The 18,895-nt window shown below is 42.4% G+C and overlaps 1 protein-coding gene across 1 annotated transcript in view; it reads left to right on the top strand.

Moving 5' to 3' along the window:
* vav3 (vav guanine nucleotide exchange factor 3) overlaps nt 1–13,848 on the top strand; it is a 90,318-nt gene extending 76,470 nt beyond the window's left edge. The window contains exons 24-27 of the mRNA XM_083995151.1: nt 546–633; nt 1,318–1,447; nt 8,026–8,177; nt 9,801–13,848. Of these exons, the coding sequence (XP_083851277.1) occupies nt 546–633; nt 1,318–1,447; nt 8,026–8,177; nt 9,801–9,845 (415 nt within the window). The 3' untranslated portion in view covers nt 9,846–13,848. The remainder of the gene's footprint in view (nt 1–545; nt 634–1,317; nt 1,448–8,025; nt 8,178–9,800) is intronic.
* Nucleotides 13,849–18,895: the final 5,047 nt, after the last annotated feature.

Raw genomic sequence — 18,895 nt, 5'->3', positions numbered from 1 at the left:
CGCCAGGCTGGGTGTCCGGGCTGTCTTCACTCTAAGTGGGTCGGGGTAGAGCCTGGAGAGAGGGAGAGTGAGGAGCTTTGAAGTGAATTTCCATGGATTCTGTTGTGAAGATCTCAGCTGAAAGATTAAAGCGTCTATATGTAAAAGGATTTTTCTTTTAAATGTCTAATTTTGGCTATTTGAATAATTTGATACTTACAAAAAGAAGATTAGACACAAGACAGGAAGCGGCTGTTATATAACCGCTGATAAATTGACTCTGTGAATGACAGACATAGTAGATTTCTGTACTCTCTCTCCTCCAGCCCTCAGCCACACTCTTAACTAACTCAAGTAGTAGGAGTGTGGTTGGGAGGTTTATACACACACAACACACACACACTTTCTCCTGACCACCCATCATTCACGTGTCACACACCTTTGGGACCCTATGCATTACACCGGCTGCCGTGCGCTCCACTGGGGGGGGCCAGGGGGCCGGCCACCGATCGATGGCGGTGATCAGAGAGGGAAATTACACTCATAACTTATTCAATGGCTCACAGGTACAACAACGACGTGAAGCACATAAAGATCCTGACCAAGGAGGGCTGCTTCTACATCGCAGAGAACAAGAAGTTCAGGAGCATATTAGTGAGTCTGTTTTATTTTTCAAATTCCACCACTGCAATTCATAAATAAATCATCGTGTTCGCTTAATGAAGTGTCAAAACCTGAATTTTATTTTAGCTGTGTGCACAAAAATAGCCATGATTAGAGATGTGTTTATACTGGCCTGAGGGCTTCAGCATTACAGATGAGTCCAGTGCATATTGGAAAGGTTCGCCAATCTTATTTATGCCAGGACTGGATTTTATGTGTCTCAGATTAGCTAAAAACATGTTTTTGAGCCTAATATGTGAACATCCAGTGTGTGAGTACCTCCAACACATTTGATAACACTTAGTTTCATATGTATTTTATAGAGTCAGATATCTAATGCTGAGGTATATTAATACAAAACATTTCATAACATTTTTTTTTTCTCCAGCACATTCAGAGCAGTTTTACATCCTCAGCAGGTTAAAAGCAAAATAGCTTCTGTGCTAATAATAAGATTCAGTTTTCAAGCAGACTCTTCATGGTTTGACAGTGTATTCATGTAACATCTGTGCTGTTTACACATCTGTCGCAAGAGCTGGAAATACATTTTTACAAAGGCGACAAATGTGACAATGCAGCCAACACAAATTCAATTAACTTTCCATCTTTGTTGACCTATTTATATTTATATATGTGTGTGTGTGTGTGTGTGTCTGTACCTCCGTGTATGTTCAGGAGCTGATTGAATACTACAAACACCACTCCCTGAGAGAAGGTTTCAGAAGTCTGGACACCACGCTGCAGTTTCCGTACCAGGAACCGGAGAACGCTGCTGTGCACCGCCTCAACCGGTCGGGCGGCAACAGTGAGTAGAGCTGACGAGTTTCTAATAATAGAAAACACAATAAAATATTTACTCACACACACACCAGACATTTTAATCCAGTGATGGTGGCAAATTATAGTGCAACAGCTGGCACGTGATTGACGGAGGATTGAACACATCACGAAAACAAAGCGTGCCAACATGAAACATTCCTGCATGGGGAGTTTAATGACTAGTTTCATATCTCATATCTGTTGTGTTTTAAGCAGTTTGGACTTTATTTCCTTCCCACTGGTTGTGATCTTAGCTAAATTACAAGCAGCACTGTTTTTTTGGCTCCAGCAGCAGTCTGTGAAATTATTATTTTTTAAATGACTTTTGATTTTTGCAGAAGTTCTCACTGTAGGAGGCTTTTTCTGATTTAGATTTGTGGCCATTAAAGTTTTAAATCACTAGTAGCACTATGGAGCTAATGAGTGGCGAACACATCTTCTGACAGAATGTAAATGAAGATGGCAGAGAAGTTTAGAGGATGCTGTCAAATAGGATATACGAATAGGGATAAGTAATGATTATATGTCTTAAATGTATGCAAATTGTTAAATCAGAGTCATTTATGCTTGAAAACACATGATAAACTGTCTCAGCTCAGTCCAAACCTCTGACCTGTTGGTTGTCACCGATGCGTCAGCAGACGATCACGCAGCCTCTGTGACCCGACACTTCTTCCTTTACCTGTAACGAGAGCTGTTAGGAGCTCTGCTGCTTCACTCCAGCTGCTGTTTCTGTTTCTTATCTGTCACCCCCTCCCAACCCTCACTCTGCTTTAAATCACTGGGGAGCGTCTTCACAGCCTTAAAAGAGCAGCAACAAACTATATGTTGTTGTTCATTCTCCCGTGATGTTAATTGTTTTTGACTCGACTGTCAGTCGGAGGTTGGAGAATCCGCTAAGTGCGTTATTAGATTTGATAAACACTCTCTGGACGTTTACTGAAGATCAAATTAATTTGAGTTTCAGAGGAGGGAGATGGTCTGAACCCTCGGTGACTCCGCCAAAGTCAAGACCGTTTACAATCTGACGTACAGTCTTCATCTGCTGCACCTACTATGACAGCAAATTCTAAATATACCTGGAAAAAAATAGGAGTTGAACATTTAAATTTGATGTTTTATACCACATCACTGACATTGACTTTTTATAACTGATCTTTGTTATCATTTTATCAGTCAAGCTTTATTTATATTGCACCTTTCATACAAGTCAAAATAAAGAGTTAAAAAGAGATAAATAAAGTGGTTAATAATAAAGGAATAAAAGTAAAAGAAAAACAGAGGAGAAAATGATTAAAATATGATTAGCTGCAATAAAAATGAAAAACAACAGAAACGATGGAAATTAAAAAAAGGACAAAAAATTATTCTAAACACTAAAATCATTCCATTTTTGGTGCATTTAGTTACAGATTATTTGTGAATTAACTGCTGCTCAAATAATAAGTAAGCTTAAATAATAAGTATTAAAAATAATTCAGTATTAATGAACCATCACTGTTGAGCCTAGAAGCTCTCGAGCAGAATATCTTTATTATTCAGTTTTCCAATTTTGGGAGCTCAAAATATTTTAGCACTAGAGGAAGTTGTGGCAGAACTTAGTTGGTGTAGATGTTGTGAGTCTGTGGGTTAACATGTGAATGCGTGACTTCTTTTTTAACCTGTGTAAGAATGAGCTGTTTGTTCAGTTCAGAGGAAACCTGACAACACCTCCAGTCAAAGCAGCTGTTGTCGCCGCCACTTGGAGCAGCACAATGATGATTATTTATGCATGCAGCTGCTGCTCCCTCTAAACCCTGCGACTCTGTCAGTCATTACCCTCTCTAACCTGATTCCTCTCAGTATTCAGGTAGGAGATGTTATTTATCAGGGCTGAATGAGACGAACGCCACATCCAGTGAGATTCCTCTCTCTCCCCTTCTCTGACCGGGAGTTTAACTCGTGTGTGGGATGTATAACGTTGAACCGAGATTTATGAGATGATGTGAGGAGTGATATCAAACTGCCTCCTGAGGATTGAATATAAACATTTCAGTGACACAAACTGATGAAAATGTGCTTTTAAGTAGAAAAGTTGATTTGGGGAAAAAGATATTTAAAATTTCAATCACATTTATATTTAGTTTTATTGGCTCGGCTGATAATGGGGACAAGTTTGAAAAGCCGCAGAGGGCTAAAGACTCACATTTGATCGCCTGCCACCTCCAAAACCCGAAGCAGAGAGTGTTGCTTGCCCTGTAAAACATCCACACACGCTGAATGTTTCAAGCAATGCCAGAAGCAAAAGGTATTAAACCCAGTGTGTGAGCCAGGCGCAGCAACACCACCCATCAGCTGCTTAATGGAAAATGTATGACTTATCACAATCAGTGGCAAAATTAGGTTTCATTTGAACCTCGCATGCCGCTGCGTGCAAAAAGACAAAAAAAAAAAAGCCCCGGCTTGCTGATGAGCGCGTGCCAGGCAGGAGAAAATGTGAACAGATTGTACAGAGGTGTTTGGTTGTCGGAAGAGAAGAAGCCTGTTGTTCCAAAACTCTGCGTCACAACACAAGTGGAGACAGCTCCAGCCCAAATCTGTTTTGTTCCGGTGTGGTCCTTTGTCTTGTAGGCAGCCTCCTCCCCGTTGTGCACACTTCATTTTCTCTCTTTCACTTTTTTAAATGGCTCCTTTGTTTTGATTTTTATCCTCTTCGAGCGCTGCTGGAGGACGGCTAATTAATGTTTAGGTTCCCTTTCATGTTCTGTTGGCAGCTTTTGCAGAAGGCAGAAGTGTTGGATTGCTAATGTTTAACCAATATGCTCACTACTATACTGTAGCAACAATAACAGTGCTACCCTGAAACATGAATGAATATACTGTACATGTCTGTGGAGCAATCTCAGCTACCAGCATGTGTGGGAATTTGTGTGTGTTTATGTGTGTGTGCAGCGCCGTCGTCTCATCATTTAGTCAACAGGCTCACATTGTGGATTCTGGTGTGGTCCACAAATCTGATTTTGCAAAAACGAAGCATGTAAAATGCAGCTGGTGTCTTGGTGGCTGTTTGAAGTGGAAGGCGATCTCTCTTCATATTGCTCGTACCTAGACACCATTAGGGGTTGCTGAGCTGTCTCTCAGCACTGATTAGTATTCATTTTAAAAAACCACCGGAGCTCTGCTCTTCTTACAGCATATCAATAAACCGGAGCCTGTTGACTCGCCGGCAGTATTGTTGTTGGGAGCAGCACATTTTTCAATAAAGTTTCAGCATTTTTTTGCTTTTGTTGGGGAATACGTTTTCTATCCCCAGTGGTTGAAGCGCAGGGGGCCCGGGGGCGGGTGGAGGGACGATACATCAGTCCACATTGATACATCAATTCAATGGCCAATGATTCAGTAGCAGTTGATTGAAATGAAAACATCATTCAGGCCTTGATACATATTATCAGTGGTTTGATGCGCCTTTATTTTGAAATTCCCCTGGTTTTCCCTGTCTGTTTCCACCCACGCGACAAATATGCAAGCGGCAAGCAGCCAGAAAAAAAGGTCAACTCTCGTCTGTCCTCTCAGAATGAATCAGCAGTGTAGAAATATTTTAGATTTTAGAGAAGATAAACAGGAACTTAATAATTTCTAAATAATTTATATAATGAATAATTTTATAGTGGAAATATAGTTGTTTAAATCACACATACACATTTTGTTTTGTTAAATCGGATGATATTGTCTCATACTTATCACTTGTTCCTTATCAAATAGAATCTAATTGTATTATGGAAACTTTGTGATATATAATCCTATCATGATAAAACTTGTGATTTACATCCCTGTAGTTGTTTGATTGACTTTCCAACAGGAAATGTGGACAGACGCTCCGTACAGAAACCTGATTCAACCTCCCTGATCTCTGACATCTGTTTTCATAATGCCCTTTGAGTAATAGATAAACACAGCACATCAGGTTTCCATCAGCTTTGCTCACCTCAGTTAAACTTCTCTGGGCACACTCATTGCCTTCCATTAGTCCGGGCTACTGTTTGTCAATTTATACTCTAAAGCCTGTTTCTGCTTCAGTAATGGTGCCACTAAGAAAAAAAAAAAACTCTCTCGCCTCAGCGTTTTTCTGCTGACTGTACTCGCGCCATATTCGCTGTGTTGACTTATAAAAATAACAGTGGACTCAAAGTCCTCCATAAAGTCTGTCGCACAAATACTGTCGGGGTTGAAAGTTGTGTTCCCGGGAGCAAGGCACTAACTCTGCCAGCTCGAAGACGCTGCTGGAGCCGGATCAATGCCTGTACTGTAGCTTCTTTCTGTCTCTGCCAGTAGAAACGCTGAAAGACAGAGAGAAATACAAACTCAGCCGCCCTGAAGTAGAGTTTTACACTTTCTAAAGCTGGGAAATCTGCACTGTCGGCGTTGTGAACCCCAGACACAACTAGAGATAAAGGCAATTAGGATTCAACAGGAAAAAACTGTAACGAAAAGAATAAAAACTAAAGCAACTATCAGTGATAAGTGGGTCTGTCAGGAAATTTAAGGAGACACGGAGCTGCAGTTGTGTCGGTGTTACAGCTGGATGATTGTCTTTATGAATATGCAAATAGACATCTATTCCCTATGCTGTAATTGTGAGTACACTGCGTGTTCCTCCCTATTAAATGCACAAGTGAAGATGTCGCCCTCTATTACTGACACTGACATCCCTTTGTCATCACTTCATGTTTCAGCTAAATCACTGGCGTGGACTCGTCTGGGCTGTCAGTGTTTTGGCATTTAATTCAGTCGTTCACTTTAGTTTCCAGCATCATAAACTCACATAAACTGTGGATTTATAGAGGTTTTATGAAAATGAGAGAATCACAAACATGCACCACTCCCACCTACAGGTTTTTTTTTGCAAATTATAATATCTTCATAATGAACTGATCATTTTAAATACTGGAAATTCTGACCGAAGACACATTAAAGCATTAAAATGTAATTTCTGATCCCTTATGATATTTCATTCTAACGATATTTGGCTGATGAGTGTAAATAGTTTGTGAGGCAGAGTTTAACCTGCAGAGCTCCTCCTGCGCCTGTCGTGATTTATTCCTCTGTCGAACTGCGACTGCTCCTTTTGTTCCTCTGCAAAAACAAAAGCCCAGAGTTGGAATTTACAGAAAAAAAAGAAAAGAAAAAGAAAAACTGTTTTATTTTTTCTCCTTTGCTTCTCTCTCCTCCCTCCATCCCCCCTCTCACAACTCTCCACTCCCTGCCTGGCCCGCCTCGCCCCGCCATAGCCCCATTGCTCTGCGGCCTCTCTTTTGTAACTCCTGCCGGCTACAGCTTTGTACCTCCTTCCTCTGCTCCCTTCTGGTCAGGTACAGGTATTGCTTCTCTCTATCTCTCCCCCCCCCCCTCCTCCCTCTTTTCTGTTCCCGTTCTCTGTATTTCTTCCTCTTTCCTTTCATGTCGAGGGCTGCTTAGCATGCTGGCTGTAGCTCAGTACATCATAGCCTCAGTCTTTGCTTTTATCTGCCATCGAGCCTCCCATTGTACCGTCTCACCTCTCCAATAGTTCTGTGCACATACATGTCATCCTGTGTGGAGAATAGGGGCTGTTTATTTTAGCAGTGCATGCACCGTAAGTGAGGTTTTGTGTAAGTGTGTGTGTGTGTTCTTTTTTGCATGTAAACACCAGTGTGTGAGGCAGACACGGCTTAGAAAAGAGTGGTGTTTGAAATGTTTTCCATGGCGTTTGTGGCAGAGTCTGGTGTGTGTGTTCGCCTGTGTCTGTCTGTCAAAGTAAAGGTGGACGTGTCCAAATACACAGATCTCCCTCTATACTAGATATTCTCTCCCCGCGGCCGGGTTGCAGAGGTCTGACACTCCATTTCCACATGTCAGCTCAGCCCAGTCTGACTTTACCAGTCAGTGTCTGCAGCAGGAAGAGAAGCCGACAGGGTGGGATGGAGCGGTGGTAACTAGCTAACCTGCTCCACGTCTGTCTCCCACACCACTGTCTCCTCGACAGGATGTCTCCGCACACACACACGGCTGTCAGAGCACTCTAACTGCACTATCTCAGCTAAACTATGGACTACAAAACTACAGCTCCCTGTAGCAACTGGGCCATAGATCACTTTTTAATGGAACAAAGTGAGAGCACAGACAGAAAAATAATATCGTGAATATTTTTATATTCATTACAATATAATTTAATGTAGAATTTCTCTTATTTAAGACCAAATTTGTATGCATGTGTTACAGTATAGTGTTCATGCAGTTTAGAATGAGTAGATACATACTACTACATAACCATAATAACTACTGGGCATAAAATTTTAAGCAGCAAAATCTAATCTCCACAAAAGATCTAGTTTGTGCAACCTGTTTTAATGTAGTGATGCACATGTCTCCACCATATTTGAATACTAATTTGTCACAAAATGGAAATCGCCTTCTCCAGATCTGTGTGTGTACAGTATTTGTGTTTGTTTGTGTGAGTGAGAAAGTGTTGATAAGTGAAACCAGTCATTAAACTCATAATAAACTAAATCTAATATCTCTCTGTCCACCCGTTTTCTCCCTTTCCAGTGTTGACTCCCAAAGTGATCGGTGTGGCGATCGCCCGGTACGACTTCAGCTCGCGCGACACCCGGGAGCTCTCGCTGCAGGAGGGCGACGTGGTCAAGATCTACACGAAGTCCGGAGCCAATGGCTGGTGGAGGGGCGAGGTCAACGGCAGGGTGAGTCTCCAATCATCACATCATAGAGGAAGAAGAACAGGTTTCCTCTGAGTGCTGATATTGACTTCTTGGTTTAAAGTAGCCCTATAATTATAACATGTAGCTTTGCCCTGCGAGTTTCATTACATTTTTTTTAAATTTTGGCTGTTCTCTCTCTGGTAAATCCAGTTTAGGCAGCACTAAAAACAAACCAAATCTCACATTAGTCCCCTACAGGCACCTGTAGACAAGAATATTTGCCAAATCTTTCTCCCTCTACCTGCCATCTACGCCTTTCCAACGCCTCTGCTTCCCCCCATATCCTCACTCTGAGAATTTCATTTGCTGCCCTTGTGTGACTTAAATACAGAAATGTTCCCATCCAGTACTCAGAGCGCTCTGTAATCCTGGTTCTAAATGTAGGGAAGTATACATATGTGCTGACTCCCACTCAGCATCGCAGCCTGGCAGAGACTGAGACTGAGCGACAAACTTTACACTTTGTGGAAAAGTCTGAGGAGTGTTAGTTTGTGTCTCTGTGGAGCCCTCAGCTGGCACAGCTGGCTGGACAAACAGCTGGCTCACTCTGTCGTTTATGCACCACCTCAGTGAAATGAAACACCAGGATCTGACTGGTTCTCATGAGAGATAGTCAACGCTGAAGATTAATATTGACACAAGAGCTTTGCAGCCATATTGCATATGGTTTTATAAGATCTTTACAGTTATGAGGTGGCACAGACGCATTTTCATCTCTGTATGGACAAAAAGTTAACAGAAGAGTTACAAGAAAGGAGTCTCACATCTGCTTAGCTTAGCATAGCAACAAAAACCCTTTTATAACAGCAGCTCATTGAAATTCATACTGTATCTTGTTTATTTAAAGGGATAGTTCAACATTTTGGCAAATTGGCCCATTGCCATAAGCCTTGTAGTCATAGCAGTAGGTTCGTTACCTTTAATAAAGGTAAATTCATGCAAAACCGCTAATGAGTGTGGCCATCGGGGGCAGTTTTTTAGCAAGCAGTCTCTGCATTTGCCTCTAAAACAACTCGTAAGTCTCGTAACGTTCCATTATTATCTCATAGCGTGGTGAATGTGCAGGTCACAACTTGTCCACAAGAGTGTTTTGGAGTTGTTGGATTGTGTATTTGATGAGTAGGGTTAGGGTTAGGAAAACCAAAAAATCCAATGAGCCTCAGTGGCGTAGCTCTGAGCAGCTCTGCTCCGCCATTCTAAAAATAGCTTGCACCAACAATTAAAGGTAATGAACCTACTCCTAAAACTATAGGGATTATGACAATGGGCCAATTTGACAAAATGTTGAACTATCCCTTTAAGTTTTATTATGGGGATTTGGTGGATATTTGGGGACATTTCTATGTGTTAACCTGACATTTTAAGTATTTTGTTGTAGCTTCATTTGTGGTAAAATTGGTTAATATGCGAAAAACATGTCTGCTCTTTTTTAGCCAATTTAAACCTTAGTTATAGTATGTAGCTTTATTTTCCTAATGTTAGCATGGTAATATGTGTATTATAGTACATTTTTCAGCCATAATAACAGTCTTCAATCACAAATGATGCTCAATGAACCTCTGTCTAAACACTTACCCCCTCTGCCCTCCCCCTCCTCCCCCACAGGTGGGCTGGTTTCCATCCACGTACGTAGAGGAGGGTGAGGAGTGAAGGAGTTTCGCCGTGGGAACCAGACTGAGACAAAAAAGAAGAACGGCAGCAGTGGAGTAAGCGCACTGACCACATAATAGTGACAAAACAGAGTGAGCGCCTGCACTGCTGCTCGCTCCGGCGTCGCGGCGTCGCCCTCCTCCGCGGAGCTCTGCTGCCTACAACCGATCCCAGAATCCTCTGGGAGAGAAAACAGGGTGCAGTACGCTGCAGATGCAGAGATGCCCGATCATTTCAGGTCAACTCTGTGAGGCTAAGTGACTCCACCAACTAGCAGCTTGCCAGTCAGCGGGACACAAGCCCTCGCCAGACACTCCTCCCTCCCTCTCTCCCTCCCTCCCCAACTTCATCCGTCCATCCATAATTCACCCTGCGCTCCCTTCCTCTCTGTGCCCCGGCCAGCCCCACACTCCCACCTGTTCCTGCTTGCCAAGTCAGCCGTCGCTGGTCTGTCAAAAGTAGATACTCAAATGCCACCATCCATCCATCCATCCATCCATCCATCCATCCTGTCATCCATCCATCCCTCCATACCTCTGTGGAAACAGTCGTCTGAGCTGGAAAAGACCCTCACTGTAAAACCTTTTTCTCCTTTCACCTTATTCCCTCTCTGAAGGGATCTCAGTTAGTTTTGACCTTGCCTGTGTGTTTGTTCCACTAATGCAGGTGGTTATTGATGACTTGATGACCCAGATTCACACATCAGCACCACCCACCTCTTTTCCCCCTCAGATTACGATCACCGCAGACTCACTTACACACACACACACACACACACATATAGAGGAGATGTAAGATGGCGTCAGATAGCATCGCTGCACAGTGCCAGCAATTGATTGCTGTTGTTCCTATTTTCCTCCCACCTCCTCCATTCTTTATCTGCAGCCCAGCCTCTCATGTTTTTAGTTGTCTTGGCTGTTAGCGATCCTCTGCTCTTATCCGTGGCAGCTCTGTCAACAGGAGCCCATTCGCTGAGGGTTTATCTTAGTGGAGGTATTAGTGTCGGGGAACAAGCCACCTGCCCCAGCAACATAAAACACAACAAGAGAAGAAAAGCAGATGAAACACAAACAGACAAACTTTATCCGCACTCTTCTCTCGTCTCTCCCTCTTTTCCTCTCTGTTGTCCATCTTGGTTTCACTCAGATTTGTACCTTAGAAACAATTTTGCACTGGATTATGCATCAAAAAAATTTTAACATCTTCTTCCTGGGGGTGAGCGGAGACTTAGTGACTCCTGCTTGAACTGCTATTTCAGTCATTTTTCCTTCTCAAGAACACACTTGAACATTTGCAATTTGAAAGATTTGTTTTGGCAGGTTTTAAAAAAAGACATCAAATATTGAAAAATGTATTCAAGCATTCAACACTTCAACCCAAAGGCACTGATATCAGTTTTCAGAAACCACTCGCTGTCGTACCTCTTACCACTCGTGTATATTATTCACACCATCTGCTTAATCCACAGTGAAAGAGGATTTTCCCACATTTGAGGGAATAAATACCTTTACGGGAAAACATGCAGCAGAACACACACCAATATATCATCAGACAGATTAAGACAGTCGAGTACACAGATCCTCAGCAGTGATCAAATCATGTGACTGAAGACTCAAGATTAGTTTGCTTGGGGCAGCGATGTTTAAATCTCAGCTACACTCAGTTTCTTTTTGCAGTAAAACAAACTACAAACTTCTTTTCAAAAATATGTACATATTTAATTTTTTATTCAGACTGTGGTCAGACAGCGACCGTCCACATGTCACACTTACAGTCCTTACAAAGAAGATCAAAACCACTTTGAACATGTGCAGTGTTTTCTTCTTCCTCCTCCTTACATACTTATACACTCCTACGCATGACATTTAAAAAAAAAAATCCCCCATATCTTATCTTGTTTAAGGGGAAGCTACATAATGATTTAAGATGCAATGTACACAAAATACAGTGATATCTGTCGCCGAGGCCGTTTGCTGTGAGGAGGCGTCCCCTGGTTTACCACTTCTCCGCTGAAAATGTGGTAGATGTGGAAGTTTAAATACTATTAAAGCCTTCGTACGACTAACAGGGGAACACTTCCTCTGGAAAACAGCCCACAGGACTTTGTTTCCTCCCAGAGCCATCTACTCCCCTGTCATGTCTTCATCCTCCTTCTGTCATGTTTTCAATTGGTATCGTGCCAGGAAATATATTTCGTGAATCTCAGTAAGAATTTATTGTAAAGATATGCTTTTCTATGGACTTAATGGAGCCATTGTGTTTGAAGAATCATTAATAACCCCCTGCCAGACCTGCCACTCCATGCCTTTATGGTATAATATACATATACATATATATACACAATGAACTATTTTTGTACTCAGTCATACTGTTTAACCACTGGACTGAAGACGTGCGTCAGAAACAGTCACATTAATGTGATGTCTCCCTTTTTCCTATTTCCTATCAACAGTGTCATTAAGTGACCACTAGATGGAAGCATCTTAAACACATCTCTTCCTCCCAGAGCAGTCACCTTCAACTTGCTAAAGTTTGGAGAGATGACATCATCTGATAAGGAGGTGAACAATATGTAAAGAGGGAGACGGCATCAGCCTCAGACTTGTTGCTGGCGAGGAAGGCGCTTTAAAGACAAGACCAGAATATCAAATGACACATAATCCAGGTTTAAAACATCAGAGAGAATTAATGTGAAATTATTTATAAGAGAATTTATGACCACCGTCTCACAATATCCTGGCTTTCTTTGGAAATTAACTGATATTCCAGGAACGTCTTGTCCACTAGGAACGCAGATGATGGTGATGATAATGGAGATGATGATGATGATGCCAACCCCTCCCCTCCTGCTTGCTGCAGCCTCTGAACAGTCAGACATTATATATATATAACATCTTTAGGAGATCTTATAGAGCGAGCTGCGTGGCGGCGGCGGCCTCGGCGGCACAGATGCGATCCAGCTCGGGTCGTCCTGGGAGAAGCGGTTGGCGAGGCAGAGTAGGCTCCTCTCACCGCAGACTCCCGTAATCCACTCCCGCACTCCCTCCTCCGCCCAGATGAACTCTGACAGCACGGCCATTTACAACTGCAGGCCTTCCTCCCCTCCGACTGAGCCTCCAGATTTTTGTGTGCAGGAGGGACGGGAGGAAGGCTCAAGGGTATCTGTGATCTAATCATTACACCATCTCCTCACCTCGACGACCCGGCCGCATCCATCTCTCTGTCAGCTCCCCTCTCTCTCGCTCTATCTCACTGTGTCACTTCTCCCTCTCTCTCTCTTTACTGCTCTCTTTCCCCATCTATCTTTCATCCAATCTCTGTCTTCTCCGTTTTCTCTCTGTATTCCGTCCCTCACGTCGCTGCTTCTGTAGGCTGAGAGGGAGCTGCTTCTGTACGTTGGCGGGAGGAGAATAGACGATTCGCTTTTTTTTATCAGCAGAGGAGGCGGAGAGGCTCACTCTCTGTAAACAATCACAGCAAAATGAGGACTGGTTTAATTTTACCACAAATTAATAGACTGAGAGAAATGATGCCAATTAGAGGATGAATTAGAAATCGTTCGCACCACTTTTATCTCCTCGTATACAGCGTGTGTGCACAGATTACGTCCACATGCGCAGGCACACACTGTGTAAGTGGGGTAAAGCGTTTGACAGGATTCAGGGCTGGAGAAGTCTTAAGCTCAGCAGGGGGTTTAGGATGCAGTCTCCTGAATCAACACGAGGAAACTTCTGTGCAGCACAGAAATCAAACCCAAAACATGAATAAAATTAAAAAAAAAACTCATATTCTTTCTGGTCTGGAAACTCATCAGAACCTAAATCATCCTCCCTCCTGTCATCTTTTTTTGCGCTCGGTGGTCCCTTTTCATCTTTGTTTGTGTTCATGCTCATCGTGATACCCCCTGAAGCCAAAGATGTTTTCTGTACTAACTGTAAACTCAGCATTATGTTTCGTAACCACGGTACCCGACCGCTGTGGCCTAACTCTAAAACCGTGCAATCCTGACTGTGTAGCATAATTACCGTGTATTGTTGCTGTATTATACTGTAAAATATGTACATAGCATATAATAAAGATACATATTGCTTCTAATGTATTGTTGTTTCATGTCTGACTTTACTGCAACAAATTCATTTAACTATCTTTTGTCTGTGGATCTAAATCAGTCTGAATCAGGTACTTTTAGGTTTAATGTTTCAAATTTCACTAAATAATTTCACCACTAAAGCCTTTGAAATGTCTCAGAACATTTACTGAAGTACTTTTCTTAACTATTTCCACCGTTACGCTGTTTAGAATTTACTTCACTGTGTCTCAGAGGCAGATGTTGTCGTTTTTACTGCACAACATTTAACAACAGCAAAAGTTAGTCGTTCCTTTACAGGTCGAAGACATACAAATTCCCAAACTTTGATCATCTATCTACTTCCAAATCTATGAATGAACGGTTAAATGTTTTGCCTAATATGCTTGAAGATTAAATACTTCACAGAGATCTGTGATGTATGATTACCTCAATCAGTGCTGATAAGATTAAAGAAGTTCTTTATTTACAGGAATCATCCATATAAATAAATCAGCAACTTCTACTGTATGAGTAACAGCAAAAACACATAGTACAGTAAATATACTGTCGGTAGAGAATCATGCATGAAACACACTGAGTGCAGCATGTAATAGTGCGTATTCTGACCTTTAAAATGCCATATTTAAACAAATAAAACATGCACTCGAGTAACTTAAACAATTTATCAATTGAACCCACTTGTGAGATGGGATAATTAAAGACACTGTTTCCGAATGTTGACTTCGTCATTGTGGAGATGGTGTCAGTGCTGTAACTGTGGGATCACACTGCGCTTGAAAAGATGCCACAATGAACTTTTCTGTTTGATTTATCCACATTACAGAGCACACAACAGGCGCTGGGCGTCATCATGGTCAGTCTCATCTCTGTCAGCTCAGCTGGCACAGAAGTGACTTACTGGCTAAAATTAGGCCTTGGTCCTGAAAGTATAGTAGTGCTCATTAAATGGCAGTCATGGTGTTACTGCCGTGTTTTGTTGCTGTTGCCTCCACAGGACTTAAATAACCTGCAGCCAGTGGGGTGCTGTTTCTCGCTAGCTTATTGGCTAATAGGTGTGAATGAACGTGGGGACAAGCGGTGGATCTTGTTGCTTTTCTCACGCTGACAATAATGAACCGAGTTAACTAAATTTCTAAATATAGCCAGTCAAAACCAAAGCACAAAAAAGGTGAACGCTCACAGTACTGTGGGTGTGTGAAAACATGCAGTGAATTGTCGTACAACTGTGTAAAAGATGCAGGCCATATGGTGATGCTTACTGTAGCCTCTCTGTAAAAAAGGCATTGTGCATGCATGTTCAGGTCTTGTGTGGGTGGTGGTCTCCTCGGCCATCTGCTGCCCAGCTACCTGCCGCAGCTGAAACCAGACCAAGGCTCTGACAGCAAAAGGATCAGTGGAGCCGGAGCTGGAGCAGCCAGAGCTGCTGGCGCTGCAGGAGTGGAGAAGAGCCGCTGTGCTAAATGCCCACTAGTGAAGCTTTTTTTTGCCTCGGCCAGGGCCGGTCTGGATCACACCGGTCTGCTTCCAGCTGAGGCTCCACCACCAGTGTGACAGATGGCTGGTGAGAGGGTGACATCAGCCTTCTTCACAGAGCCGAAATGATCAGGTCCAAGTTTCTGGACTGCTGCTGCTGTCCAGTCTGATGTGAGGCTGTGGCTGCTGAAGGAGATGTTTACTGAGCTCTGTGTTTCTGAGACTAATGAAACCAGGATCTATTGTTATTAGAGCAGAGGTGGCAGGAAGTGCTGGTTTTATAGCTGGAGTGAAAGCTTGTTCCTACAGCTTTGGGCCCCTATTTTCAGTGTGGCCCCATGAGTAAAAGCACAAACTTTAACAACAAATACTCTACAGTAGAAACCCAGCATTGTGGTTGCATAAGGATGTTTGTTTAGCTCAGCACCACTTACTGATTCATTGAAATGTGTAACAATTAGATGAACTGCGTTATATACAAGTAGTATAGTATTGAAGGTTATGTGTTTTGTTGTTGTTGAGAGATTGGCCTCGGTGTTTGCAATATCTTCTTATTCAGACCCAATCCAGAGAATAAATAGCAGCCCGGCTACAACATTACAGGAAAAGGCATCCAGAAGAAAATCCATCTACATTTCGTAGTGTGCTGCAGAAAATGTTCGCCGCTAATGTACTTAAATGTGTGATTTGTAGTTTAATGTCTGGAAACATGTGAGAAACGCTGAAACAAAAGCACCTGCTCAGCTGATGGAACTGTCGTTTCAGTTTAGCACCGCCGTCATTTGCCTGCTCTCCCCTCCATCTTCCTTTTGCAAATCCCTGTATCTCATCAAATCTGCCATGTTTTGACTCCGTCGACTGCACTCCATATCCCAGTCTATTTCTCACTCTGTCTCGCTCGTGCTTTCTCTGGGTTTATTGCTGTCTTTTCAGGCCATGAGGGAGCCATCATCATTGCCAGACGGTATGGCTGCTGTGTGTAAATATCAAGCAGCACTCTTTCCCCCCATGTTTTCCTGGAGACTATCAGCACTGCATAAACACTGAGGTGCTGTCTGCACAACGCATTGTGACAGCTCATCGACTAACACACACACACATTTCGGCTGTTATAGGCATCTCTCTCTACGACTCTACCACTTGCAGTTTGCTTTGACTAAAGAGAACGTATGTCCTCTATAGCTCTGTTTGCATGGCTTAGCACGGTTCAGGCTTCAAGTGTGTTCAGGGTGGTTGCATTTATTCTACTCTAACTGGTTCAGAGTCATGTTCAGAGCTGCAGCCCTCTGTTGTACTCCTCTTTTTATTTATACATGCAAACACACATACGCACACACAGGGAACAGATGGAGGCACAAACATCGGCTTCAATAATGATCAGTATTATGAAACGGTTAAGAATGTATCATTTCATTTTACAGATATTCTCTCCAACCACATCATCCCTGCAATGTCTAATATTTTCTGATCCAGTTTTTTCAGACAGTGCATAAAGACTTGTCCCTCCATACACACCTCCAGGGTCATCAGGTAAATAGACATCAGGGAGATTGGTGCACAGCTGAGGCTGAGCTCAGAGACAAATCTAATAAAATACAGTTTCCTTGAGAAAAGCATCATGGCAGAAGGAGTCACATGTGTAGATGATACTTACAGGAGTTCAATCTGGAGCTGTAAATAAATACCAAAGTGTGATGCCACTCTGTAGGCCCCATACTTGAGTTTCTTGTGCAGAAATAGAGATAAAAAGAAAAAAGTGAGACGGAAAATCTGTGTGTGTGTTTGCATTAGATAAACCTTGGTCACAATCTATCGTTAACTTGCAAAATACCCCAGTGCATGCTTGTCAGGTTGCAGCCAGGAACCTCTCTGTGCACTATGGAGATTCATTAGTTTCTTCTTCAAGTTGCACTGGAAGAGGAAGTGTGTGCACACATGCAACAGGAACAACACATGGCAGGAAAAAAAAAGAAAAAAAGAGGCAGCATATGTGCACGCTACACAACATTTGTGTGCATGTGTATGTGTCAGATAATTATGCAGCTTGGAAAAGTGGAACAGCTGGGCCCAGGCATTTTGAAAGGGAAACATACTGTACCTGCAGAGGTGCAGCTATTTTTTAAAACAGAAATGTTGCTTTCATGGCCCACCACAGTATTTTATGTAAGAATGGGCACAGGAAAGATCCAAATTTAGTAAATGACATAAGGGCGTATGTATTTCGTTTTATTTTCAGTGCTTCAAAATTAGATAAATATTTTGATTGGTTAAAATGCATATTGAGTCACGCATTGATTCATGTTTGAATTTGTTCATGCCTTTTGAATTTCATCATCTCAAGTTACACTTTTAATTTGACCTTTGCAGTTTTTTTTACCGTATAATTTAATCATGTTGTTGCTATGACTACAAACCCAGAAAGCCTCATTTAAACATGTTATCACCACCCCAGAATTTCCACAAACGCTTATTAGAAAGTGGATATAAAAGGCAGCAGCTTTCCTCTTCCAATGTGATGGTACAGTTTTAAAAACATGGTGCGCTAGATTGGAATATTTTCTTTCCTCAATGTAAGTGTGACATTGCTTCAAGGCACCGCTGGGACGCAGCTACAGAATATATACGGAGTATGAGGTTAGTTAAAAGTCTGGAAAACGTGTTATCTAACTTTGAAGCAACCTCAGGGCAGATTTAAGGGGGAAATACTGGGAAGGTTCAGTTTTAACTGGGTAAATGAACTTCAACTGGCCTTTTATTTTTACTCCATCTTTTTTTTTTTTTTTAAACTTGTGAGATTTCAACGCAGCAGAAGTACCTCTCCATGTCCAGGAGATCCTGGTATTCCTCCCTCCCCCGTGGTTTTCACAGGAGGCTGGAGCTCTCACTGATCTGCTGCAATTTGGCAGAAGAGATGAGGGAAACAGAATCAGAATGAATGATGAGCTACTGTCTCTGTTACATTTCATTTGCTCCTCTTTTCCAGCTGCATTAGCCCCTCACATCTGGCAGAGCAGCATAAACCACCTGACATTTCAATGGATATCAACTGCCCCAGCCTCTGCTCTGCTGTAACATCCAGTTTGGTCCCATAGAAGCGAACTGTTTTTCTAGATATTTTTATTTTAGGTGCTGCTTGGAAGCATCACATCCATAATTTATCTGGATTGTTTTGCAATTCAGAGAAATGGCAGTTTACAGTATGTTTGTGCACAGGCAGCTGATTGGCTGCCGCTGGGCAAATTACAGATTTTAGTTGATGTCTTAAGTGGAAAGACTGTAGCTAGAGGAAGTCTAGTAAAGAGCATATACCCATATACTTCTCCATTATGTATGCAGACCCCTACTTCCCCCTGCGTGGCAGAGGGATGATGGAGATGTGGGAGGCAGAGAATCTATTTTGGGGTCTTTGAGTCGAGCTCAGTCTTTGCTTTTGCCTCTCTCCCTCTCTTTCCCTCCTCACCTCAACTGGAAATCGTGCCATTCGCAA

Source organism: Trachurus trachurus (genome assembly GCF_905171665.1).
Source record: "Trachurus trachurus genome assembly, chromosome: 20".
NCBI lineage: Eukaryota > Metazoa > Chordata > Actinopteri > Carangiformes > Carangidae > Trachurus > Trachurus trachurus.
Note: the sequence above shows the minus strand (reverse complement) of the source record. Positions and strands in the feature narration are given on the sequence as shown.